The sequence below is a fragment of the Cupressus sempervirens genome, chromosome 6, assembly GCF_028749045.1.
Source record: "Cupressus sempervirens isolate cs-2001-9-10 chromosome 6, ASM2874904v1, whole genome shotgun sequence".
In the NCBI taxonomy this organism is placed as follows: Eukaryota; Viridiplantae; Streptophyta; class Pinopsida; order Cupressales; family Cupressaceae; genus Cupressus; species Cupressus sempervirens.
The window spans coordinates 552,419,409-552,447,354 of NC_143123.1; the positions used below are offsets into that span (position 1 = coordinate 552,419,409).

Genomic DNA, 27,946 nt, shown 5'->3' on the forward strand with positions numbered 1-27,946 from the left:
ATCAAAAACTCCACTTCAAATATGCTTCGAATCAATACAATTCAGTTTTCAAGTGTTTGGAAGACTATTTCCCCTCTCAACAAAATACAAGTTAAGAAATGAGAAATGGATTTGTTTGGGCTGTTTTTGTTTGTAAGTGCTGTTGTAAAACTTCAATTGAGTTTTTGGTGAAAAATTGGCAAGTACTCAACGAGTTTTTGTCAAAAATTCGACAAGTTTTCGGCGCTAGTAAAAGCCGTAAAAACTCACAAGGCCAAAAAACTCGGTTAGTTTTTGCAACTCGGAGAGTACTTTGCCAATAGTCCATTTATGACTATGAGGTTAGAGGAAGATTCTACTTCTTGTTGAGAGATGCCTGGTCTCTTCTAGCCTTAGTCACACATATGGATAAGAGGTGTCCTTTACTTTATCTTCAAGAGACATGATGGCTTCGGGACCTCACCCTGCAGTGGCTCTCCTACATGAGATCACATTTCAACCAGCTCATCACCGCATTTTTCACTGTGGTTCTCCCATGCAGGGCAAGAAGTGGGCTTTGGATCCCTTGTTGAGGTTTCTGAAGGCTGTGAGATTGCACAAATTTCCATTTGGATTCTTCTTCTGCTTCCAGCTATTCCAAGGGTGCTTAGAGGCATCTTGAGATCTCATGTCCTATGGTATATCGATCGATTCTAGACTTCTTCCTGATTAATCAAAGTAATAAGTTGGTTGTGTTTTCTGGTTTGGTGGCTTCCACCTATTGATTGTTGATTTGCTCCCTTAGTTCTTTGCTCTATCTTTCTTCTAGATACCGTTTGGTGCTTCTGCTGTTTTCTTGGTTGCTGCTTGATTTTTGGTAGTCCCTTAGACCCTTTTGTTGATCTCGTATTGGACATTAATAAAATTATCTTATCTTACAAACTATTTGTAATAGTGTTGTTGCATGTATTGTTAGATTGTTTATGTAGAATATTTGTTACTGTCAAACTTTGGTGGTTGATGATTTTCTATAACAATATTGGTTATAGAATATTACTAACTATTCAAATTGGATCAGTCCTTGATTGATTTAAACATTTGACATATATAGATTTAAAAAGAAGAAGAGATCCATTTTATTAGTCTGTGGTTCTGCATCAATGAGATGACCTCTATAGTAATCTTAGGACAAAAGTGTTGCCCTTGGATTCTTCAGGCATAGAATTCTGCTATTAAAGACGTTTTAAAAAAAAATTGTTTAGAAAGAGAACAAGATTTTTGCAGCGTGAATGGTAGATCCAACGACCTGAACATAATTTCCACAAATACCTTCATCTACAGCAAGGGTGTATAGGCATAGCATAAAGCAAATACCAAGCGTTGCTAAGAATTTTGGTTTAGAGTTTACATAATTTTTTTAGTTATACATGGTTAGGAATGTTTTTAAGGTTGAAACTTTATATATTTTGCTTGAATTGTGTTAATTTGATACAAACTTTGGGAGGATTTTTGTTTGAAACTTATGGAGGATATTTTAAATTATAAACCATGTCACAAAACCATTTCAATACAACTCTTGCAATCTTTAGTGATTATTAATTAATTGTTCTTTTTACGTAAGTTGGTGTGGAATTGAATTATTTTAATATGTCATGATCCAAATTGATTATTTTGATGAAAATTTTGCAATTTTTAAACATCCTTTAGAAGGTTTTATCTTATTTTGCAATTTGTAAGAAAAAGTACTTTTGTGTATAGTTGTCTAATTTTTTGATGCTTTGTTAAAGAAACTAAAGTGTCCTTAAAAAATCAGGCAGCTGTGGAGTATCATGCCACTATGCTACAATAATTTTGTTGCATAGATTTCCAAGCTTATAGAGAGATAATTAATCTACTAGGAAATCCCAAGTCAGAACTCATCTTAAGTTTGAAAGCTTATGGCCAATTGTCGATGATAACCATTACCAAACATGCTGTATACTTCAAATAGAAACAAAAATTTGACAAGCCTAACCAGAAATCCAAGGTGATTGTTGAATTTGGTGAATTAGATGTGGTCCAACTTTATCTCCAAAATTTTACTAGTACCAAAGATGCATGGGATGGCTTGCAAATTGTGTACAAGGCAAGGAATCAAAACTAGTTAGTTGCACTAGGTGGAGATAAAATTGTTGAAAATGTTAAAATTTTCCTTATATTTAGTTGTTGAATTGGGGAACTTTTGTACAATTGTCTTGTGAAAATGTGATTTCCTTTTAACCATTCTCTCGAGATAGTTACCCTTTGCATACACAGTCTTTCTGGCATCCTTAAATGTTTCATATAGAAATTTATGTTTGCTTAATTTTTGAATATGCTTCAATACAAAGGGTCCATTCTTGAGGAAAGCATGTCTTAGCTAGAAACAACACAAGACAAGAAGCCTATGTAGTATGGCAATAGACCTGGCAAGCAACAACCACAACAACAAAGGAAACCACTCTTATTCCTGAAAGAAATGTTAAATTTATGTGAAGGATGCATAAAGGCTTGTTTGATGCAACTCATTTATGAGTGGGTCACCTAGTGAGAAACAAGAAAGGTAAGAAGCCTATGTAGTATGACAATAGACTTGGCAAGAAATCACGAAAAGAAGGGAACTGCTCTAATTCCGAAAGAATTGTCAAATTTGTTTGAAGAATGCATAAAATCATGGTTCTTATTGCCTGTGACATCCAATGTATGCTCATCTAGGCATTGACTATTCAGTCGCCTTAACTAGCACGAAAAATAACCTTTCCTCTCTCTAGGAGACTTATTTGCTCAAGTTGTTTGGCTAGTAAAACATTGAGCTCCTTTTGGCTCTAATGGTCATCAAATGACTTGGCCAGCAGATTTAGTGAAAAACATTCTGTGTGGATACATGGCTCTAAAATGTCCTTAATTTCTGGCCGACATAAAGAGATTTAAAAAAAATTCAAAATTATAATTATTAATATAAGTATCCCTGGTTTGATCCAAGTGGATCTCTCACTAAAAGTACAAGTATCCCAAAATCTCCCAGAAGTAGCGATAGATTGAAAAACTCATTAAAATGAATTTGGTGCAACTTGAATGGGCTTGAATGGAGTTTGTTTGCTTGAGTTATGGCTGGTTAAATTATGGTCAAACTAGGCATAGAGGCCATCAAAACTTGAAAAAATTATCATCCCAAAATGGTGAATCTTAGTCCCAAATTAAAGAGCTTGTCGAGAGCTTTCCAATGGCGTTTGCTTCATCAAAAACAAACTTCATATGTGGAAGTTATGGTCGTTTGAAGTTGGAGGGAAACATAAAAGTATTGATGATGTCATCAGGACATCAACATCCTAGTCAGCATGATGATGTGGCACCTCAGACTCAATTCGGTTGAGCAGTGTAACAAAATTGAGTGTGCAGGTTTGAACCTGCGACCACTTAGTTACAAGGGTCCATGACTGCTGCTACACCACATAATCACTTTGATTATTAAAGGTACATTGTTTTATTTAAACTCCTTAGTTTCTGACTATTATGGTCAACCCATGAGGGTGCCCTTGATTTTTAGGATTTCAACCTACTTCCACAACTTTCAAGATTTAAATTGAGGGTGTGTTTGTTTTCTAGCAAAAAGTTGTTAAGGAGATTTGAAACTGTAACCTCTCCATTCCGAATATTTCTTTAAACCAATATAACACACATGTGAACATGAGTACCATTGGCAGCATTGTGGATTTGTACAGCTGGAAACGTTAAGCTTCATGTTTGGTTGCCTTATCTATGTGTTGTGTGCCTTTCTAAGAACATAGAGAGAATGTGCAGGATTTCAACCCATGATATACGAAAGTCTAAGAGCTTTCTTTCCTCACTAAGCCATGCACCATTTTTGACTAATAGTTGAGCGAATTATCAAAAGACAAAGGAAGTTCGAGGATAAGGGACCCAAGCCCAAATGTAGAAGAAGGGTGAAACTAAAAAAATAAATAAAAATCTCCCTTATTTTTACCAAAATAAAGAAATAAACAAGCTCCAAATTAAGTTAATTGGAGTTATCATTTTTAAGATAGCATAAAATTGGGAGATATGGTTTTAACCCCATTTTACTAAATTGTATGTATAAAAGGCGTCCTAAATCTCTTGTAAAGGCATTCGGATTCAGAGAGAAGAAGAGAAGCAGTCAAAGCATTTTCTCCTGTCTAGAAGAAGAATGGGAGATCATCTTCTCATGTGAGGAGAATTCAAGAGTATTCCTTTTGCTTGTAAAAGAAGTCTAAAGAGAGAATTTCTTGCAAATGGGAATATTGAATCTATGTTGTATTAATGCTTTCCTTTTGTAGCAAAGCCTTTTAGCAAAGCCCTTCTCTTACTTTTTGTGAATCAACCTTGTGGCTTTGAGAGCCTTTATGTGAGCTGATTTGAGTGAGGATTTTCTATCACGACTTTGTGGATGGGCTACAGAACATTGTAAGGCAGTATCTAGGAGGCTCTACCTAGAGATTGTATTGCATCTGGAGCATTATTTATAGATTGGTCACTCAGTTGAGCTAAACCTGGAGATGTAGTCCACTTGGATGAACTCCATATCAAACTGGTGCTCTCTTCTCTATCTCTTGCTATGTGTTGTAATTCACACTCTCTTTATCGTTCCTGATATTTCTAAATTTTAACATCCTTTCAGTTATTCTTAAGGCATTAAATATTTATATACCTTTATGCAATTTCACTTAGCTGCTATTGTCTAGATCCGTAAATCAGATCAATGATGGAAGATATGTTTATTGGCGGCATCGTGTGTTACGGGGCTATTGAGGATGATGGAACATGTTTATTGGTGGCCTTGAAAATTACCTATATCTCCTTGCAATTATCAGATTGTGCTTGTCTAGGGTGAAACCATGTGTGGAAGCAAAAGAAAAAGATAAATAGATGTCCAGCAAAACTTTGAAGTTTTTTGGGGAAGAATAGAAAATTCTGTATACTATGTGATATAATATTACTGGCTGCTCTTTTGACAATTTAAGATGCATAGGGAATTGGTAAAAAATAGTTTATACTGAACTGTTTAAAAGTGAAGTGGAGACAGTGGTTATGCTTAAAGATTTAATGATATCGGTTTTCCACAATCTATAATTGTTGTAGTGCTTTATTTCCAGAATTGATCATGCGTTAGTTTTGAATCAACATTTTGGATCACACTTCATGGTCCGTCATCAGGATGAGAGCTAGTAGATTAAAAATAAAGATGCAGACTGTGAACCAGAGCTTAAAAGGAATAAGAGAAAGGAGATTCTAAAATAAATCCATGAAAATTCTGTTGTGGAGCAAAAGTGATATGACAGACAAGGAAGATATGTAAAATAAAAGTTAATTGGATTTTATATACAAAAGCTTACTCACACGGAAAAAAGGTGCATGACAAAGCAAGGTTGCATGGGGACGGGGGTACTTGGGAACTTAGGATACTGGTACTGGGGTATGGGTATGGCTTTTTTTCAAAATAGGGGACGGGGGTACTTGGGTACACCAAACTTTTTTTTAGACAATTCAATATTTATAGAAAATCTTAAAATGAGTCATGACAATGGTCCTTCAAAACAAGAACAGTGATACAGTATGTAGATGCAATGTATTGTTTTCAATTTCAGATTTCCAATATGTTTGTAATAATAATATATGATAAATGCTTAGATGCATAACGGAGAAGGCAAACATGAACAAGAAGATCATAAATCATATAACAATGACATATTGCAAATTATAAACTTCTGACTTGAACAGTGATATATACTGTTAATCAGTATTGTATCAAAGTTTTCAATCTAATTACGCAGTGAGTTAAGCTTGATAAACAACAAGTTGATACACACAAACCAAAACAAAAATCAGAAATCTTAATCAAGGTCCATAGCTGTGACGCTCTCCACTGAGTGCCCGGTATTTGGGTATGCGTCCCAGGGGTGTGTCTAAGCGTACCCATGCAACCTAGTGAACAAGGCATGTGAATATATATTTTTTTCAATTTATATTAAATTTTTAAGAGTCAGTGTCTCTAAAATCATCATTGGAGAAATCATAAAAGGGCTGGTTTAGGGACTAATTAAAGAATGGGACTGTATTTAATGGATTGAAGTTTAAATGTTCAAATCTTTTAATTGTGAGTTTCTTTTTTGAGTTAAATTTCGGAGATAGTTGTTTTATAGATGGAGAAATAAGGATATTATGGGTGTTTATTTATATTTAGAAAATTGCATTGTAAAAGGTGCATGGAATTTTCAAATGGAGAAAACATATGCCATTTCCAAGTTTCAAGGGCTTGATTTTGTAGATGTCAAATTAAGGTGCAATTAGTTCAAACTGAAAAGGATTTATGGGATATCTGTCATCCCTGCTAGTGGGTGAGAATTGAGATCATTGTAGTATAAATAGATAAAACCTAGGCGATTATCTGAGGAGCCAACTAAGGCAAATCAAATTCCAATATAAAAGGCGAAGTGATTCAATAAGGCGTTGGCTAAGAAGCCTTTAGGGGCAGCAATTTTCAAAGTCTATACAAATGAAATTAATTTAAAGCTGAATCAGCAATTAGTCAGGAAAAGATGCAACTCTTAAAAGGGCAGCAATATTGAAGGGTTCTGTCATCCCTGCTAGTGGGTGAGAATTGAGATCACTGTAGTATAAATAGATAAAACCTAGGCGATTATCTGAGGAGCCAACTAAGGCAAATCAAATTCCAATATAAAAGGGGAAGCAGTTCAATAAGGCGTTGGCTAAGAAGTCTTTAGGGGCAGCAATTTCCAATGGGTGTAGATGAAATTATTTTAAAGCTGAATCAGCAATTAGTCAGGAAAAGATGCAACTCTTAAAAGGGTAGTAATATTGAAGGGGTGTATGTCCCTCAAATGGAAGATATAAAAGGGGAGACATTTCAGTATCCAAGGGAGCTTTGTGAAATATAAATGGTAAAGGAATTGAAAATATTCAGAAACCGTTTGAAGAAGAAATTGGAATAGAAATTGAGAGCAGCAATAAATAATACTCAGAAAATAATTGGTGGCAGCCATTTGAGAATTAATTTATTATTTCATCAAGAGACATATTATTTGAATTAATCTAAAGCTACTGTTCGGGTCTGGGTACAGATGCGGGTATGAGAACCTGGTTTGTGGATATGTGGAATTTTTTGGGGGGTTTGAATGTGTTTGGATACATTAATATATATGTATGTATGTTGTAAATTTATATATATACACAACAAAAAATGAAATAAATATACAAAATTAATTTATTTTATAGTTTGATACTTCACCGTTGATCAATGCCAAACACCAAAGATAAATATTGAATGCCAATTGATAGCTCAATTTTTTTTAATAAGCCATATCATATATGTCCATGTTCATGATTCCAATGAAAATCATTACAATTACAAAATATAGCTCATGATTCATCGATCATCAAAAGGATATTTAAAAAAACATTTTCAGCTGCTGCAAGTTTAAAATCATTTGAGTCCAAAACAGTTCCAATTGCACTAGATGCAACATGTTGTAGGGATGTCATCAACATCATAAGCCATAGTGATTCTAGTAAGATCCTCATAAGGTCTGTTTTAGGGTTTGAGAAATCTCTTTTCATTAAGTGAAAAATTGCTTATGGGGCCTGGATGCACTTGAACTGTAGTTGATGCACATCTGAGTGCATCCACATGGTGTGTAGGAACATCAGGGCAGCATCCTACTACATCCAGACTGCATCCAAGCGCATCCACATCAGATGTGGGGGCTGTTAATACGAATCCAGTAATGGAGGAATAACAATAGCAAATTGCTTTCCAATCTATCTTCAATTTATAGAAATGTCTTGCAACTAGGAAACATTGTCAGCCTTTCGAGTTCACGAGAGTTGGACGAACATTGGGAGATGGATCTTAACAAGTTGGTGTACTTGGTTGAACATAATTCCTTTATGCATTAAGTATGCTACCTTGAGATGGAGGGCTGGAAATCTTGCCATGCTTGTCATGGGCTTAATCAAGGAGGATGGTCAGCCTCCAAGGTGGATTGAAGGATGGATGTACCAAGAATCCTTCCATGCTCTTGCAACACAAGGACAACCATCCTCAAGTTTTCTGTTTACAATTGTTTCCAATGAATTTTTAATATAATTGACTAGAAGGATATGCTAAGGTGGTTTGAGAAATGGATGGACCAATAATCTTTCCATGCTCTTGCAACACAAGGATGACCATCCTTGAGTTTGTTGTTTACAAGCATTTCCAATGAATTTCTAATATGATTGGCTATAAGGAATGTGCCTTTGACCAAATAGTAATGATATTAGCCTAGTAGGGAGTATTGATTTAGATATGAATGATGTTTATATGGATTTAATTGCAGTCTTGATTCTTGATACTTAATGTTTTTTAATGTCCCTGTCTAGTGATTAATATTGCTTGTCGGCCCTAAACCGTGAATATCCCATAAAGAAGACTGCAAATGATAATTTTATTATAAAGTTATATTGGCAAAGATAGTAGGATTTGTTGAAATGTGAAGTCATCATGGATGTTTGAGTCATTAATGGGGTTGGATTCATCATGGAGAATCATCTAGTTGTGTTTGAGTCATCAATGTGGTTTGATTCATCATGGAGAATCATCTAGTTGTGTTTGAATCATCAATGAGGGTTAATTCATCATGGAAAATCATTTAGTACACCATGCCAGCACTTGCCTTAAGGTGACCATGCCGAAGGCGTCCCATTGGAGGTGCAATTTTTTTGAGGCTTACTATAAATAGATGTTTTTATTAGCATTTTGGTGAGTTGCCAAATATAGTAATTTCGACAAGTGTAGTGCATGCAGTTGCATGAGTCATACTAAATTTTGTTTGTGCTCTGTAGTTAGAACTTTACAACTTCGTTGTTATATGCAACTCGCTGTCATGTTTGGAGGTACAGAATAAATATTATTGTAATTGTGAATATTTCTGAGAAATAATATTGAAAGATATTTGCTTGTGTTTTTTTTCTCGGTATAATTTTACCAAGTTTTTTACATGTAAATACCATGTGTATTTTCTCTTCTCTGCAATTTTCGACACTTGTTAATTTGATAACACAATTCTAATCTTAAGCTGGAATTACTGTTACCAGACCAAATTTAGATAAATCCTAAAAAGGGACATTAGAATATCATAGATAGAAACACAAAAAAGCCACAAGACATAGATGAAGCCACAAAATGGACCAAATTCAGATAAATCCCAAAAAGGGACATTACAATAACATATCTAGAAACACAAAAAAGCCATAGGACATAAAGGAATCCACAAAATGGCATGGTTTCAGTATATTATTTGTCTGTTAAGCAAAATCAATCTGAGTTAGAAACTGGGATTTCTCCCTAATAGATTAAGAAACTAGAGTCGAGCAAGATCACTTGATTACTTGAAGAAACTACATTGCTTGTCAAGAAGAACATTACGACATGGAAGAACGATGTTTTTAATGCTTCTATTTCTAGAAGATGGATGTTCAGAAGAATTGCATCCATTAAGCCAAGGACCTCATTAATGGAAAATTGAGGACAAGTTAAACTTTGGCTTCCGTTGAAGGCAAAATAGAAGAATAGTTTTGTACTATTGATGGAGATACTCCACACCATGAGAATGATTAAGAAATCAAGATTATGCAGGTCATAAAGGAGGCTGGGGGCACTGGAGGTTGAGGCATTTTCCCCTTCTCAAGCTAGCTTCTTGTACAAGATGATAGATTGTTTGAGAAGCACCACCATGTTTGTGTCCCTTCTTTGAGCAAAGTGGGCTTGGTAGTATTTGTGCCACAATCTCTGAGATAGAAGTGGTTCGTTCATCTGTATTTGTGTTGTTTTGTGGATAGTGTGATCATTGAAATATTTTTGGCTAACATATCTACACTGATTTTGTTCCTGCTGTTCATTGAAGAAGGAATCAGGTTTCTATAGTATTGGAGGAGGCGTATTAAGACTTTGAGAGGAAAATGGACTCTCGGAGGAGAATTATTCTGTCTTTGTGCATGCATTGGAGGAGGAATTTTGGTGCACTCAGAGCTTGGTGTACCATTAAACAGATTCTGTCTAATTGCGCACAGAGTTTGGGTTTCATTTTCTTATGGGGCATTAAGGACTTGTAGAGTTCAATAGTCAGGATGTCTACAATCAGTTTGGTCTATGTTGGGTGAGTGGGAGATATGGTAGAGATGCTTCATTAGATTTCCAAACGCGCTGTTCTGTTTAGTCCATGCAGTGTTCTGTCCATTGATGTAAGGAGGTGAAATGCTGGAATCTTACATCTTTGGTTAATAGGTCTTGCATAGATAAATAAACGTTAAATGAGATATTATGATATGTTAGAGATAAATGTTTGTTATAGAATAACAATGTTGTATTATGTATTTCCTGTAAGTTGTTTTAAGTCAGGTAGGGAAGTCAAGCAATTGCATCAAAAAAATCAAAAGCTTTCTAATGTCAATGTATTAAAATGTATAAATTAATGAAAAAACCCCTGAATGCATGATACAGTTTTTAATATTTCACTGACTGCAATGTAATTTTAAATATGGTTTAGTTCTGCTAGATTTTGTGTTTGCAATTTTAATCTTTTAATTTTAGCAGGGGACAACTTTACAACTGTTTTGATTTGATCCATTTCCTAAAGTGAGTACTGCTTCCTTATTATTAATAATGGTATGTATTTCTTATAAGTAGTTGCTGAGTCAGGTAGGGATGTTAACCGATTTTGTGGGGAAAATCAAAGGCTTTTGAAAACTGATGTATTGAGATGCAAAAGGTACCTAGAAAATCCTCAATGCATAATATACTTATTGATATTTTTATTACTCTGAAATCATGTTGTAGTTTTCAATATGGTTTAGTTTCACTATTTTTTGTACTTGCAATTTTAATGACTCAATTTCAAGAGGAGACAATTTTACAACTTTTTCAATTTGATTCATCTTGTCAAGTGTCTACAACTCATATATTGTCAATTGATTGGGATTCTTAGTTATTTGACTTCCACTTAGTCTGGAATTATTTTTATTGTCAGTTGTCTTTCATAGGCCATTTTGTAACAAGAGTAATGCCACCTAAATCAGTTCTAAGTTGTGTCTGTGATTAGTGCCATTGCCTATAGTTCAAGAAGACTGATCAGTTCTTCTTGACTAACTACATGAATGAAGACTTTGCGAGGTCCTTTGATGTTAGGAAATCCACATCATAATTTGTTTCTATGATCTGGTCTGAGTTTTTGAGAAGTTTTAAAGAAACACAATTCGCTGATCTACATCTGAGGCAGAGTATTGTGCCGCTGGTGAAGCTGTCTATGAAACAATATGATTATTTGTTCTACTACTAAGAATCACATTACCACATACAGAATCAATGATCTCATACTGCAACAACTGGGCTGTTCAAAAACTTGTTCAGTGCCACTACATGTGTGAGCATGTTCTGTTAGATGATATTTAGCTCTAGTTTTGCTCCATTTGAGATCATTGTCCAAATATACCCATCAAATCAGTTGCATGTGAAGATTGAGTTATTTTAAGATAGGCTAAGCTAGGTTATCAATTTGTAATAGTATTGTTACATATATTCCTAGACTGTTCACATAGCATAGTTTGTTGCTTTGAGACTTCAGTAGCAAATGGTTATCTGCAACCATATTGGTCGGATCTTGAGTAGAGTTTAAACATGTAACATCCAAGCTCGTTATTCAAATTGGTTCACTATATTTTTTGCAACAGGAATTTTCAACTTGTGTGTGCCTGTTTATGTGCCTGTGTGCATGTGCATGTGCATGTTTGTTTGTGAGTGCATGGTTACCCAGACCCAACATGCAGACCTACATATTAAAAATGTTCTGCATGTGTTTATGGGTATGCCTGTGTTTTCAAGCACATGAATGCTTACACAGATTATCCATGAAACATATGAGTTTCTAAGATTATATGTTTGTAACCTACAATTCCACTCGTGCTTTTGCAAATTTGATCTTGAGTGATCTTGATGTTGCAGGTGTTGATTGCTGGTCATAAATGTGTTTCATCTCTAATATTTTCAACCATCTGTGCTGCAGGAGCATTACCAAGAGCTGTCACATATGTCAGTCTAAGATATTTTTAGGGAGAACAGAAACATCTAAATCAAGTGGATTCTTGATAAGAAAGATTGCTAATTGTGAGTCCAGGAAGAAGAATAACAAGAAAATGGCAGGGCTTTTGGATCCGACTACTCTTGGAATTGTATCAAGTGGAGCATCCACTTCGGCAAGTGGAAAATTGGATGAGGCACATGGAAAATTAGAGGAGCCAGATCATTCTAGCAGTAACTGGTATTTTGGCAGAGAAGAAATTGAGAAAAATTCTCCATCAAGAAATGATGGAATTGATCTGAAAAGAGAAACATATTTTCGAAAGTCATACTGCACCTTTCTTCAGGACTTAGGCATGAGACTGAAATTGTACGTAATATTTGTCCTATTTGCATAAGAAAGGACTACTTTTCACTTGCATAAAGTTTAATTTAATCTGTCTTATAGAAAATGTCTGATTCTAAACTTATTCTAATCCATAAAGGGTATGTTCTCTCATTGAAAAATGAATTTACCAATTTATATCAATATGTTGAACACCTGTTGAATGCAAATAATGCAAGCGCAAGGTATGTCAGATTCAATTGTTGATTAATGAAAACATCTTCCTATCTGGTGCTGTTTTACATACGTTTCTTTGTTTAAATTTTATATCTGCACTTAACACTCAAATTTTTTTCATAATTTTTTGTAAGTTTACATCTTGAATGTTCCTGAATGTAGACTTTGGCTTGCAACCAAAGTCTATATAGTGTGGCACCACAAGTCATCTAGAAATGCTAATCTGACTTCAGAAGTAATGTGACTTTTTTTAATTGTTTAGCATGGTTTGAAGGGCAACTAATATTTTTGTTTAATATTCTCTGACATTCAAGATAGTAGTGGTTTTTGCCAGGGTCTTTGTAAAGTTATCTTTTCTTATTTTGAAATAGAAGCTCTGGTTCAGTGGATTTGATATTTACTGGGACAAATAGGCAAATGTACACAGTTCAAACTAATGCATCACCTGTGTTGACAGTCAACTGCCTTACGATTAAATGAAGCAAGCTGTGGGGTGAAAGTAGTGGTAGCTTAAATGTCCAACTGATAGGGCAAAGTGCCCTCCATATTTACATTTGACTGTAACCCTACCACCGTAGCAGAGACTGAAGGTAATTTATAATTGTAAATACACAAGGAGTATAGAATCTGGGGTGATCTGTTACACATTATATGACTGCTTCACAATCAAAAACCAAAACTTACACAATGTAAATAGGAATCAAATATGTAGACCTTAACAGGATACGTGAAAAAAAGGTGCCTTAGTGAGCCCACAGGGCATTGGGTCTAAAAGAATGGGAACAAAATTTACTGTGTTGAGAGTGTGTATCGTCTGCAAAGTACGAAGATACGGCACAAAATTTAGTGAAAATTATATGTAAATCTTAAAACAATTTCCAAAGATGCAAGGAAAACCAAAACAATAAGATTGAAACTAAATTAAATTTGAAGGGAAACAATTGAGATCAAAATTATTGCTTGATGTATAAACTTTAAAGAGGCTGAAGTTTAGCAAAATATGTAGAGGTAGCAGCAAATCACAAAATTTGGATTTTAATGACAGCAGAAAACTCTGGGTTAATGTGTTAGCATCCTCATCTGTGGTACAAATATTACTGCAGAGGTACTTCTGTGTGTGTGTGTTGCCCGCTTGTGACTATTAGTAATACTAATTAATAATGTATAATAAGATATAGGTAATAGAAGAAATGAAACTAATAATGGGAATGTACTTCTTTGTTGACTTTACCGTATGTTGAATTCCCCTGCAAAATAAACAAATGAGTTCAACCAAGCAGATTGTCCATTTACTTGCAATGAGAATAGATTTTAGAAAATGTGGTTTGTAGGTTGTGTCATGTTTTCTCATTTATTAGTTAACAGGTAAAGAATGCTTTGGCAAATTTGAAATACCTTATATGCTAAGTTATCGGTTCGGATGCAGGGATGGGTGTGCAACGCAAGCCCGGTATCTGAGTTCGTAATTTTTTTTGGGTTTGGGTGTGTATGGCTATGTGTGTGTGTGTGTGTGTGTATGCAAAAAATAAGAGAAAATAAAGAATCATAATACTAAATCATTTCATAGCATGATACTCGATCATTGATCAATGCCAAAGATAAATATTATATGCCAAATGATAGCTGAAAAAGGTACTTCAAATTTTTTTTCCTCACTTTGGTTCAGAGTCCTCTGATGCAAAAGTGATAGAAGGTGGTTTGATGCAATTCTTATGTTGCAGTTATAAATTATTGATTACCATCTATCAATTTTTTTAGGCATTACATTTATTAATTTTTATTCTGAATAGAGTTTTGTTAGTTATTGCCTTGGCATGCTCTAGTCACTTAAGTACTATGATATGTTGTGTTTCCAAGCATGTCTGTTTGTCTGTCCATGTGATATTTAAGCTTCAGTATTGGTCATGGCCATCACTGTGTTTTTTATGAGTGGCTACCTGACATTTATTGAATGGACACATCTTAACGGTGGATGTCCTTGTATGTTATGAGTGGACATATTTGAGGAGCTTTCCTTGGTATTCTCTTAAGTTGAAATAGTTATCTGTATTTTTGAAAAATGTGTTTTGAATGAATTATTTGTAGTTTAAGTTTTTGGAAACTCTATGTAAGTTTACTATAAATAATAGATAAAGATATATGTTCTGGTAATGTAAAGCAAGCTACAGTTATGAGAAACCAACAAGAATTTAAAAACTGAGCTTAAATCTTGGCAAAGCTATTAGAAGCTCTACATACTTATTTGCTAGATGCAATTCTTGATCTATTGCAGCAAGTTCAACATTTTACACATTGATACAGGTATGCTACGTTTATCTTTACTTCCTCAACTTCCTTCAATTGAACAACTTATTTGAGCTTGTTGCAAAAATCAGCAAAATTTGGTGGATTGGGATCTGAAGGGCATGTTACTTAGTCCTCCCCAAAAATACTCTTATTAAGAATCATAATACTAGCACTTGTACCAACTGGTACAAGGTTGTAGCTGATATCATTTACCAGTTTCCATATTCACTAATAACAAGGATTATCCCATTGCAGATTTGTCAGTATTTCATAACTGTCTATTCATGTTTATTGGATGAATATCCTAATATAAACAGATAATATTGTACCTACAGAAACTAACCTGTGTAGCTCAAACTCAACGATTCTTATTTCTCTCGAGAATATTTTTTACACCCTCAAACACATGGATAATGACCAGACATTTGGACATGCTTAATTTTCCTATAAATTGTATAATTTGACTTTACAATTGATGGGTTTTCTTTTTATAACACATTGAGCTTGAAAGATGCCATTTATGTCATAGCCGGCAAAATCCAAGCCGGAGATAAAATAAAAGAGAAGCCATTCTTTTTTGGAATTGGATAAAATATATCTACAGTCATGTATATGCATTATTTCAACTCATGGGTTGATACTACAAGATTAAAAAAATACAACCAGCAAATGAGGCCAAGCATGCAACGAAACTATCATGATTACCTCAAGAACTATCTAAAAGATCAGAGAGACTTTAATAATGAAAGGAACATAAGGCAACAAGGGAGATAGAGTTCATTAGGAGCTTTAGACTTTTAGTAAGGTAATAAACATGAAAGTGTTGAAATACCCATATTGAAGAAATAAGAACATGTATGTGATTGCATATTTCACAAACTCCGAGTACATTCATTTTACTAATATCAAAGTTTCAAACGTATAGTAATTGCTCCAGCATGACATATAGAGGATATAGTGCCAAAATGATAACTTAATGAAAGAAAAATATGATGTAAGCATCTCTTAAAGAGTAGAGTTTTATTTTAGGGCCTCAATTAAGGAAAGAGAAACACAATATGGTTGAATAGATCATTGTTTCATAAGCTGTCAAGACTTGGAGAAAATAATGTCATAGTACAACAATGTTTAGGAATAGCTCTGTGGAAGACCTGCACAAATCAAAGAAGAAAAACTATTACAATTTTGCATCATAAATTTAGTATCCTAAGAAAATGGTTGTGTTGTGGTGTGGAGCTTAGCAAACGCATGAGGATAATGTATATATATAGCATTAAGTGGCATATGAAAATTGTTGTGTTCAGTTATGTACCTTAGATTTGTTAGAGTGAGCATTGTTGCAACTGGGCGTCCTCTTTTTTCCTTGAGATCCTCTGTAAGTTGTCTTGCATTTTGGAGTATCTCTCGTAGGAGAACATTGGTTGAATGCGAAGGTCATTCAATGTTCTAACTCTAGACATAGATGTGAATGTCAACCCCTACCTTTCTATCTTCCCAATGTCAATTGTTGCTTTTTACAGTGTTAGACCTTGAGATTTGTGTATGGTTATGGCCCATGCCATTGTGAGAGGTATTTGCCTTCGACTACCCAGTGACACAGGAGTTATGGGTACAACCTTGGGGTCATCTTTGTTCCACGGGGGTCTAGTATAATTATCGATCCTTGTGGTAACATACATTGGAATATCAGGTGGTTTTGAACCAAGACTGTACACAATATCAACTACCTCACCAAGAGATCCATTTACAAGACCTGCTTGTGCCCATATGTTTGTCGTGAACATTATGTGTTGGCCTTTATAAAGTAGCACTTGTTTTTTGAGTTTTTCATCACCAATTGCACTGTCCATTTTGTTCCTCGTGTTCACTACAATACTTATTGCAATAGGGTAGTTCAACAATTTCAACATTTGTTTGTTGTGTAGACTGACCAAATCATTGGTGGCAAATAGGTGCATTGAACAATCAAATTCCTCCCTTTCAGATGATATTACTTGTTTGTTTGTTTGGGTCATCAACAACTGCCAATCTTCTTGCCTTGGCTCTGCATTTCGTATGTTTTGTAACATTCGACAGAATTCTATCTCAAAAAATTGTTTCTAAAGTAGCAATTGTTGTGAACTGCTCCCATATAAACCTAGCGCTAGAGTGTGTTGTGTAGATGGGTTTGTCCATCATAGGTGGCAATTGCGCAAGGTCTCCAACTAAGATTATGGAGATTCCTCCGAAGCATAGGTGTTCATTGTAGGAAAATGCTTGTCGTAGTCAACTATCTATTTTTAATAGTAGCTTTTCCCCTATGAAGCTCATTTCATCAATAAGAATGTATTTTATGTCCTTTAATGCTTCTTGGAATGTTGTCAAAGCTTGCCCTTGCAATGGATGCATTTCTCTAATAGGAATCTATAACATTGAATGTATTGTCAACACATGTATGTTGAATGCAGTTACTCTTGTAGGAGCTAGCATGGGTAGTTGGTTTCCTTGTTCTGTTGTCTCACTCTTGAGTGCATTTCATATACAACATTTAAGTAGGATTTTCTTGTACCAGCTGTCCCTTGAATGATCATGTGAAGTGGTTTAGTACTCAAGCGATTCTTGTGGTTTGTAATTATTTCTAAAGCAATTTCTTGCTTTGTTGCCAATGTATAGCTTGGGATGTCAAAGTTAGACAACATGCTTTCCTCTTACCAATTTGTTTTCTTTTCATTTATGAATTGTGCTACAATTACGTGTAAAGGTTCCGGTGTTGTAACCAAATCCCATCTATTGTTTTGATCAAACTCGCGTCTACCAAGCATGTCAAGATCACTTACGTTGACACTACTTGAGGGCCCCATTTGTGAAGACAATTGCCACTCATTTAGCTCTATTGTTTCATCCATGTTGGTATTACTGTTACTTTCATCTTCTTTTGAGGTTGCTTCCTTTTGGGTAATGCGATTGACATGCCATACAAAATATCTTGTTGCATTTATTTGCTTCAAGTTTGTAATTATTTGATTCTTTGTAAGCCCTATTTTGAGCTCTATATGATGGAAATGTTAATAAAAGAGTAGCTCACTCCAACAAAATATTTCAAATTGCTCTGACTCCTCATCTGGGACGCTGTAGAACTTTGGGTAGATATTGACTATGGCTTTTACCTATCTCCTTTTCCGCTTGCTTTGTTTACAATTCGCAGAATAGGTGTATGATCTTGTAGATTCAAGAAGTGTTAGTGTTTCGAGCTCTGGGGGTTGTTCAGTGTAGCTATGTAGGTAAGTAGACTGCGCTTGGCTCTCACCCTTTTCCCTTGTTATTCGTTGGAATACTTTTCGTCCAACATTCAAGGATGCAAAAGGATGACTACATATGACAAGTGGTAATTTTTGGAGCATGTGACATGTTTCTTGTGCCCCTATATCACTCTCTACAACAATCTCCGTTATGAACTTTCAATATGCAGTGAGGGCTGGCATATCTTCTTGTTGTGTTATTGATATTCTTTTGAGCATATTCATACAAGTATCAAATGCTTTCTCTGCTTTTGATGCATATTTGGCAATGTGTTTGAGAACAAGGTCTCATGAGATAACCGGTTGGCAATCTATATTCGCTCTTTAGATCTTTAACATATCTTTGTTGTGTATGTTTAGCCTATCATCATTTCGTGTAGGTGCATATTTTTTAATCCCATCACTATCACATGATAGAGTGGAGACATTTTGTTCTTTCCATGGAGCTTTGTATCGACACTCTATTTTTTTACCCTTCTGCAAAAATGTTCCCTCTTTACATTTTGTGTGTCTTTGGACATAGTTAATAATTTCTTCATAGTCATGTACATGATCTGTATCGAATATCTCAATTGTGTTGAGCAAGCATGGATCATCTAGCGAAGCCCGAAATATTGTATTGCTTCTATAAGTTGCATCTTGAGGGTTCCAAGGGCATACATACATGTCAAAAAATTTGCATGCTTTTTCAACCTCTACATCATTTTTCAAATCAATTTTTTCCATATCCGGTGTATCTTTTAGCCAAATAAATCCATGTATGTGTGCAATCCCTCTATGTTGCCATTCATATCTATACCAATAGTCCTTTGCACCAAGAAGTTTTTCAATCACCTCTTCACGAAATATCGTGAATCGTTGATGCAAGTACAACGATGTGGTGTGGGGATTGTTTATTATGTTTTCCAAATGTTGTTTGCTTGACCACATTTTGATAGGTGTGTCATGTGCAAACAAACATTATAGATCTGGCCACTTTGTGTTTGCTGCACTTAATGTGAAAAATAACATCGATGCTCCTAGTTGATTGATCATATTTGTTAATTCTGATTGATACTTTTTCTAGTATGGTCTTGTACCTCTGATTGAAGATCCAAAGTGCATGAGCTCCTTCGCAAGTTGCGAGTCTGGGAGGTTTTCTAGATGACTGTGAAGACTTTCGATGGTGACTAGTATCTTCTCTTCAATGTTTCTCTTCATGAAGACTGTTGCAAGGGCTTGACTACGATGTCGCAGCAGAAGATTGTAGATAAAATATCGGAACCGAGGGTGCCTTCCAAACCTATTGCCATGAAACCTCATCAAGTGTAATACATACTCATGGAATTGTACCTCTCGTAGTCGTGGTTGCATGTGTTGTGCAGAACCCGTTGGGAAGAGGGTAGGAAAAGCCATATCCAACAACCCCTCGGTGTTGTATTCATTTATTGGAGAAGGATCTATTTCAAGCCAGTTGATGACATCATCGATGTTGCCCTCTAGTTCCAATGTTTTCTTAATAATTTCTAGCTCACGACATCTATTTTTCAATTTAGACATGAATGATGATGTGCATGGAACACTATTTTCAGTCAGATCTCCATCAATTTCCATCTCGTTATCTGGTATCACCATCTCTTCCTCTGTTTCAATGCTATGAAGCATGCTCGAAACATCTGTTCTTGTTTCTGGGATTTTCGCTAAGCATTCAACATCTATGGTGACATCACTATAATATGGGTCATGTTTGACTTTGTATTGCAGTGCATCTATAACATGACTTCTACTCACGTAACAATCATAATAATGTCCTTGTGTATGCACTCTTTGAATTATGAGCACATGTAATTCTTGTATTCTTCGTGGAAGCACTTTTGCAATGTTTTTTATGTCTTGTGCAAAGCTTATTGTGTGTCCACTGTATTTATACTGCCCCCCAAAACTATGGCTAACTTGCAATACTGCATTGATTCTGGCAATAAGCATCTCTTTGACTTGGATTAGTCTTTTCAACACCAGAGGTTGCTCTCCCAGGTCCATGTTGTTCATTGGTGAGAATCGATGTATCACTTTCTCGTTGAAGCATCTCCTGCAAGATGGTTTTGAGCTTGATGACTGCAAAAGCATGCCTGGATAACATTCTTTGCACAAAGTGCATATTCGTAGGTTTGTGTGAGGCCTCGCCCTGACCCATCGTAGCATAGTGATACATTATTATTATTTTGATACTCACGACTCGAGATGCCAAGACATTATCTGATGCTTTGAACATATCATATTATTTCATGCTGTGTGATGTTACTTCCAGATATTTGATGTTCGTCATTTAAGGTTTTATGTATATGTATGTTGATGAATTAAGTACAAGGTAGGGTTAACATTTTTGGTTTAAGAGATTTTAAATGGTTTTTCGATAATTTTAAAATACAATGTGGCATAAGAAATTGATTAACGAAACAAATGTCGTTATTAAATTAATAACAAGAGTTTGAAATTAATATATTATTCCTCCTCAAGATTTTGAACTTAAGATGAAATGTAGAGGACCTATACTTTAATTGTGGACACAAACATATTGATTTAGTAAATTTTAATTATTAATTAAAAAAAAATAAATTGTGTTTTTGCCTCGTAGTTTGGGCATGACAGTTTGCCAAAGAGTCTATTCGATGACGAAATCTTTTTAATGCTTTCATAAAGTTAGCATTGCCATCTGCTGGTGTTGTGATTTCTAACTCCTTTTGTTTTTGGGCTTCTTTATGTGACGCATAGTATTGTCGATTGTAATCTTTTTGTCTCTGTCTATCTATGCCTTTTGCACGTCTACGACTAACTATTTCATCTCTATGGCGTGCATAGTATTCCCGTTTCCTTTTGCAAGCTTTCTCTCTTTGGATTTGTATTTGCTCAGAATCAATTTCAATCTTCTCATTGCAAGATTCCATCGTCTGCATTTCGGAACTACATGTTATGTTAGGTTTTCATCATAATTGCATTTATTAAGAAAGATTAAAATTAAGAAGCCAATTGTTATAGACTATCTATACTGCTATTTAATTCTTATATCAATCTTATGTTAGGTAAATTAAAAACAGATATTCAAGTCTAATACTATAGATGTGATTTAATCCGCTCTCAATAGAGAAAACCTAATTTTGTTTTATCTATTATATAATTCATCATCAAGCTCATATAAATTAGAAAATATTGCAAGACATAATAAATATTTATATTAATGACATAGGTTTTTTTCATATATATTTATCTTATAATCCAAAGATAAGTAAATAAAGTATGATAATTTGATATATTAAACCTATTTATACCGATCAAAAAATATTTTAAACCTATCTATAAAACTTTGATAAATTTCCATCATTGGAACAAGATATTCGATTAATGTTCTTAAAATAATATTTAATTTTTAAACCTACTTTATTATTGAGGCAGTCACCCCTATGATATCAAATTCTCATTTACTCAGAGGCCCAGGCTATATAGTTTACTTAGAGAGTCCAATGCTATGTGTATGGTAGTAGCCTATTTTCAACCTACTTACAAGATAACGTAGAGGAAGTATGATAATTTAATATATTAAACCTATTTATACCTATCAAAAAATATATTAAACCTATCTCTAAACTTCCATGCCCATACCTTGTTCCAAAGCTCCTTATTTTAGAATGGCTAGATTACAACACCAAATCTGAACCACTTGTAGGTAGAAATCTGCAACACAAATCAAATGGGTTATTTACATTGAAGATGTACTAAATTTTATGGATAAAAATAGAAATATCTTTTTCATAAGATGGCATAAGAAATTCCCAGCCAACAAAACAAGAGGTCTCTACTTAACAGGCAAAAGCTGTGGAGGTAATAATAATTGGAAGATAATGTATTTAGAAATTCAAATAGAAGTAATGTAAAAGTACAACCTTTTAATCATTGTGGACATTGGTACTCAATTGTTTCCTGTTCAATATAACAACTGCAAATTTATTTTTTGAATGTTAAAAGCTCAGAGATTCTTGGACAAGGTAGATATTTTTATTGACAATTCCAGATCTGGTATTATGCTATTATGCAATATTTCTCATTCTCTAAACTCTTTTGACTGTATGAAAACATAATGAGGGCTAGTTGATTTTTCTTTGGGTTTTCTGCACGCAGGTTTGAAATATTTTATTGCTGGTTTCAGGCTTTGAATCGAATAATATAGATAAGGACATCCAAATATAATGGATTTGTAAGATTCGCATAAAAAGAGCTTCCCAAGGTTCACAATACTACATATGTCAAAGACGATGGATGAAGTTAACATTAAATGGCACCCATAAAGTTATGAACAGTCTGGTGGAAACTCAATAGTCATTTGCGAGATAAGCAAACTACAAACACTGTGTCCTATAGAATTGGCTGGATAAATACTTCACCTGCTGCATAAGTAGCTAAAGTAGGATGTGAGTTACTCCCCTGAGCTCTGATATGCTGTTTTCAATTTTGCTTTCCGATTGGTAATAGGAAACTGCGTACAGGTGCAAGTGTAAATTAATTAGGTTGTATATGAAAGAATAAAATCTTACGAATCATAAAAGAAAATCTAACAACCTGTATCGATCAAGACTGAGCAAAGCTGTAATCGTGTAATTTGGTGACGGATTGAAAATGAAAGAGACAGCATAGAAAAGGGGAGGAGGATATGAATGAAAGTTACCTCCATTCGAATGACACGTTCCAATGCCGTGGGTGGTTGTCTCATCTCCACGTGCCAATTGTGTGGCCGGATGTCTCTTCTCAACGCGGTCAAACATATCCGGCTCGGTAAGAATATTGACGGATCGGCTAATTAGCCAATAATTATTTTTCTCGGCGTCTAACCTTGAATTCCAGCGGGCATCCCCACACAAGGTAGCCTATCGGCTAATTAGGGGGTCAAAAGATCTTTGGTTTGTGGTTAGAAACATGATTGGGTCAAAGGGGATCTTTGAAACACCGTTCTTCCTGCATGTTGTTAAACATGCTGAAATTAAAGCATTAGCATTGGAAGCTGGACCAAACTCAAAACTTACAACAGGTAAATCGTAGCCACTCCTTAACAAAAGCAACCATGTCAAGCCACTACACAGATTGTGGTGGCATTGGTGTTCGTGAGCTTGCCATGTCACTTGTTAAAGGTTAAGATAAAATCATTGTTTGATTTTTTATGTATATTCTACTCAATACCCAATTTATACGAGTAATAACAAAACTAAGAAAGAGAATAATGGAGTTAATTTACAAAGAGAGATGTACCAATGTGTAGACTTATTGGATTCATGAATCAAGGAGATGACATCTCTAAGAGGTGACAATTTACCTCCCAATCATTCTCAATCAGGATGGGAGTTAGCTCACTTTAACTAGCATTATAGACGGAATATAAATCACCTAGGCTAGTTAAGTGTCAATCAAGGGCATTAATCAAGGCGCATGACTAATTGACACAACTGCTAAGTGTACCTAAATGGAGCGAATAAATAATATAAAAATAATAATTTTTATGCCAAGAAACATTGTACATTGAAAGTGTGGGCCGTGGTAACAAAAAAAAATCTGCTGGATGAATTTGACATTTGCATAATGATTTGAAGAATCTCTACGTCAGCTCAGCTACCTTGGCACCCATTGTGAGGTTTTTACACCATCACTCCATTGCAAATGGGGACCCCATCTTCTCACTTAGCAGTAGTTTTAGTGATCTTAGGTGGTCTTAGTAGCAATTTCCAAGGCTCCAAATTTGAGAGATGAGTTTGAGGAACTTCGTCCCATTTAGGAGTCAAGACCCAAGCCTTAAGATGTGAAGGGGAGATCAAGATCTAGTGTTTAAGACTTGAGAGGTAAAAAGAAAGTGGGAAACACCATTAAAGGTGATGGCCATGGAAGTTGTAATGAGAAACAAGTCCAAATGGCATTGATGTAGAGTGTGAGATTCAAATCTGATTAGAGCTAAGGTATGAACAAATGAATGAAAGTGTGAGAGTGAATTCAAGCTTGATTTAGATTGTGAACAAGGTATTAAAATTGAGGTGAGAATGGGAGAATCTGAGGATGGAAAGCGGGAAAATGAAAATTGCAACATTCAAATAAGAGGTGGAGCTCACTAAAATCTGAGGTAATTATGATCACCAAAGGCCTAATTTCCATGCAAAATGACCAAGCAAACTTCAGTTTTGATTGAAGGAATAAGACCCCGCGCTTAACTGAAATCTCTCTTCTTTGAGATAATCCTGAGAACAGGTCGGATTCCGATCTAGTTTCAGGATTCCTTGTCCTGACAACTATCAAAATTCCGTCTCCGTTCCTTGTAAAAATCTCGACATACCCTAGAATTGTGTCCAAGCCTAAGGTCAATCCAAGGTGAGATTTTGACTCCAAATCGATGCGGATGATGAAAGTTGTGCATGTAAGATGGAAACCAGTCGAAATCTTGGAGATAGGTGATCAAAATTGAAGAAGAATATGGATTGAAAATGAGATTTAAATGAAATTGAAGATGGAAATCTGATTGAAAATAATGAGAGTGAGGATTGAAATGTGAATTGAAGACATCAAATGATAAGATGAAAATCACGCGAAGGAGCCCCAATCTTGACACTAGGTCAGAATCCAACCTCCTGTTAGAATTCCCAATCCAGCCACTAGGTCGGAATCCAACCTCCTGTTAGGATTCCCAATCCTGACATACCTCAAATTTCAGCCGCTAGGTTGGAATCCGACCTACTGTTAGGATTCCCAATCCTGACATACCTCAAATTTCTGCTCCTTGTTGAGGTGAGTTCTAAGTGACAAAAGGGGGTGAACTTCAAATGCAAATCAATGAAATAATGAATGTAATATACCACCCGGATATTCTCCTAAATAATTTTCTCAATAAATTTCAGGATTATTATTAGACAATTTCATGCACAGTTTTGAACAACAAATACTAGAACAATGCCCAATAAAATATACTCAGAAAAGCTATTGTATTATAATATTCAGCAATACAATAACTTCATAAATACTTTGACCTTGGAAACAACAACAATAGTTAGATGAACCTGTAATGCAAGGTGAACTCTGTCACAAATCCACTTTGAAGATGAACTGGGTTTGCATCCAGTCCACTTAAGAAGTTTGAAGGGTTCCATCCTCAGGTTAAGAAAATGAAGGAGCAATTTGACATGTTTTTCAAAGAGAAATCTGAAAACAATTTCCAAATCCAAGCATAGCTGCAAATGAGCTCCTCTCCTTCTTTAAGCTCAACCCAGTGATTCTTCACATTCCTCCTGTCTTTCGTCTTCTTCCTCTTTCATCATCTTTCATCACCTTTTGATCTCCTTTTTAATGTTAACAATGACTTTAAATAATTTGCCTTAAGTTCCAATTAAATCACTTTAAAATATTTTACATGTGTCGAAAGGGGACATTACAATCAACCAAAGGGAAAATGATGTTTTTGCAAATCAAGATCAATGCAAAATCCAATAAAATTCAGATCCAAATGAGAGGAAATTATGAAAAATAAATGGTGAAAAGTAGATTTTCAAGTGGGATCCATGAAGTTTATGGGATTTGAGAGTTAAAATGAAGGAAAGCATAATCCCAAGTGGAGGTCAGAATCTGACTGCTTCTTAGGATTTACAATCTTGAAGGGCCTTGATGTTCTGTCCTGATTTCTTGGTAAAATCTTGACAACTTCAAAACCCTACCTAGGCGTGTGAACTTTCCAATGAAGATTCTCAACTCCAAGTTGGATAAAATGGTGAAGCATGAAGTTTATGGCAAAAATTGATGGAGTTTTGATTAGAGAGGTTTGAAATTTTGAGCAAGTAGTAGTTGGAAGTTGAATGAAAATGGTCTCTGATGAGTTATAAATGCAGAGTACAACTAAGAATATCTAATGATCAACTCTTGAAATGAATTTGGTAGAATAAAATGAAAACCTGAAAGGGTAAAGGGCAGATTGAAAGTCCAGGAAAATTAGAGGTAATCCTAACAGAGGGTCTGATATCGACCCTGTCTCAGGATTCACAATATCAACAAGAACTCAATCTCTGCCATGGTAAACAAGAAAGTAAGCTTCGAATGAGATGAGATGTCTCTCCTCTCTAAAGGCAGATTGAATAAAATAAGAGACAATTTCGACATATGGGTAGAATCCGTTCCCTTGTTGAGATTTTAAATCTTTAATCATGTCAAATTTCCACCCAAGAAAGATAGTGGGCTTGAGGTAAGACAAGAAAAACTGGAAGTCAGATTGCATGGGTGATAGGAAAAAGTTGATAGTAAATGGGGTTTCTGTGCCAAATGCTGGGCTGCCATGGATGCTTAATAATGTTTCTAGGAATGTGCATTTGGGGCTGGTGTTGCTGCAACTTCTCTATGGATGTTCCTGCTTCTGGAATTACTTCCTCACCTATGTTGTGCAGTCACCAGATACTCTTGCTTATCTCACCCACAGTTTTGGAGTCAGGATGCATGATTTTGAGACTGTAAACAATATTGCTGATCCCTATTTCCTCTTCACCAGAACCGTTAACTACACGCTTTCAAATTCAGTATATTTTTTGATGTTAGATTATAGTTTATGCATACTTATGAAGGGAATAAGACACCTGCAATTAATTTAGAAACTAATCTAGATAAATTGTTGGAATAATTGATGGGATATGAAAATGGGATGAAATAATAAGTAGTAATTGTGTACCCTGGAGTTTGAGATGGAAAATGTTGTGATAGATGATGTAAATTACTAAATTTGGTTTCTATTTTAGTAACTCTTTAACTTTGTGAAATATTTTTCTCTGTATAATATAGAGAATTTTGTTCCATGCAAGTAGATCTAGTGGTGAGGCAATTTTGTTTCAAAACGAAATCTCTTGGCATACTTGATATATTTAAAATAAATGAATATAGTTATGCTAGTTCTAGCCTTGTGAACTAACAAGAGTTTAGACTTTTGGAAATATATAAGTACTCTAACAATCCATATGGTATACATCTAGACAATTTTAGAATGACCAAAACATAATATGATATCCTCGTACAACTTCACCTGGGAAAGATAACTTGAAAGGTGTCTTTTGAGACACTAGCTATCATAATCAAGGTGACTTCTTATTACTTAGAAGGGCTTCTAGCTCTCCACTTTTCACCACCCTCAAGCATCCAGCAATCTAGATTAGTGAAAATATTTAATTATTCTAACAATCAACGTGGTTTACATCCACACAACTCCAATACAAACAAATCATCGTATCTTCACACCACTCCACATGGGAAAGCTAACTTGAAAGATGTACTTTGAGGCTCTAGCTATCCTAATCAAGGCCATTTATTATTACTTAGAAGGGCTTTCAACTCTTCATATTTAAGTGTTTCACGACTCTCAAGCTCATTGATGATCAAAAGGGCATTAGATCTATCCCTTCGTTTGGAGGCAAATCCAGCACTCCATTATATTCAAAACAGGAATACATGAACTCAAAATTTTGACCAAGGGAAATAATGTCTTCAACTAAAGTGGAAAGTTCAATTAGGGCAATAAGCTTTCTACAAGTGCCAAGTAACATTAGATTAAGCATCCCCTTACCAATACTTCTTTACACCCATTAGCCTTTGCCAAGACTATAGTCTGGCTATCATTGTCTCCCATTAACTTAGTTGCTGGATGAGTCCCCAAAAAGAGGAACTTTATATCAAATTAATCTCCAGATCTGTTCTAGATAACAA

At 35.1% G+C, this 27,946-nt stretch overlaps 1 protein-coding gene across 1 annotated transcript in view; it reads left to right on the forward strand.

The window, feature by feature from the left end:
* Nucleotides 1-27,946, forward strand: part of LOC149553452 (cyclin-T1-3-like) — a 58,663-nt gene that overhangs the window by 5,718 nt on the left and 24,999 nt on the right. Inside the window, exon 2 of the mRNA XM_089788898.1 lies at nt 12,072-12,455. Coding sequence (XP_089645024.1) covers nt 12,202-12,455 — 254 coding nt within the window. The 5' untranslated portion in view covers nt 12,072-12,201. The remainder of the gene's footprint in view (nt 1-12,071; nt 12,456-27,946) is intronic.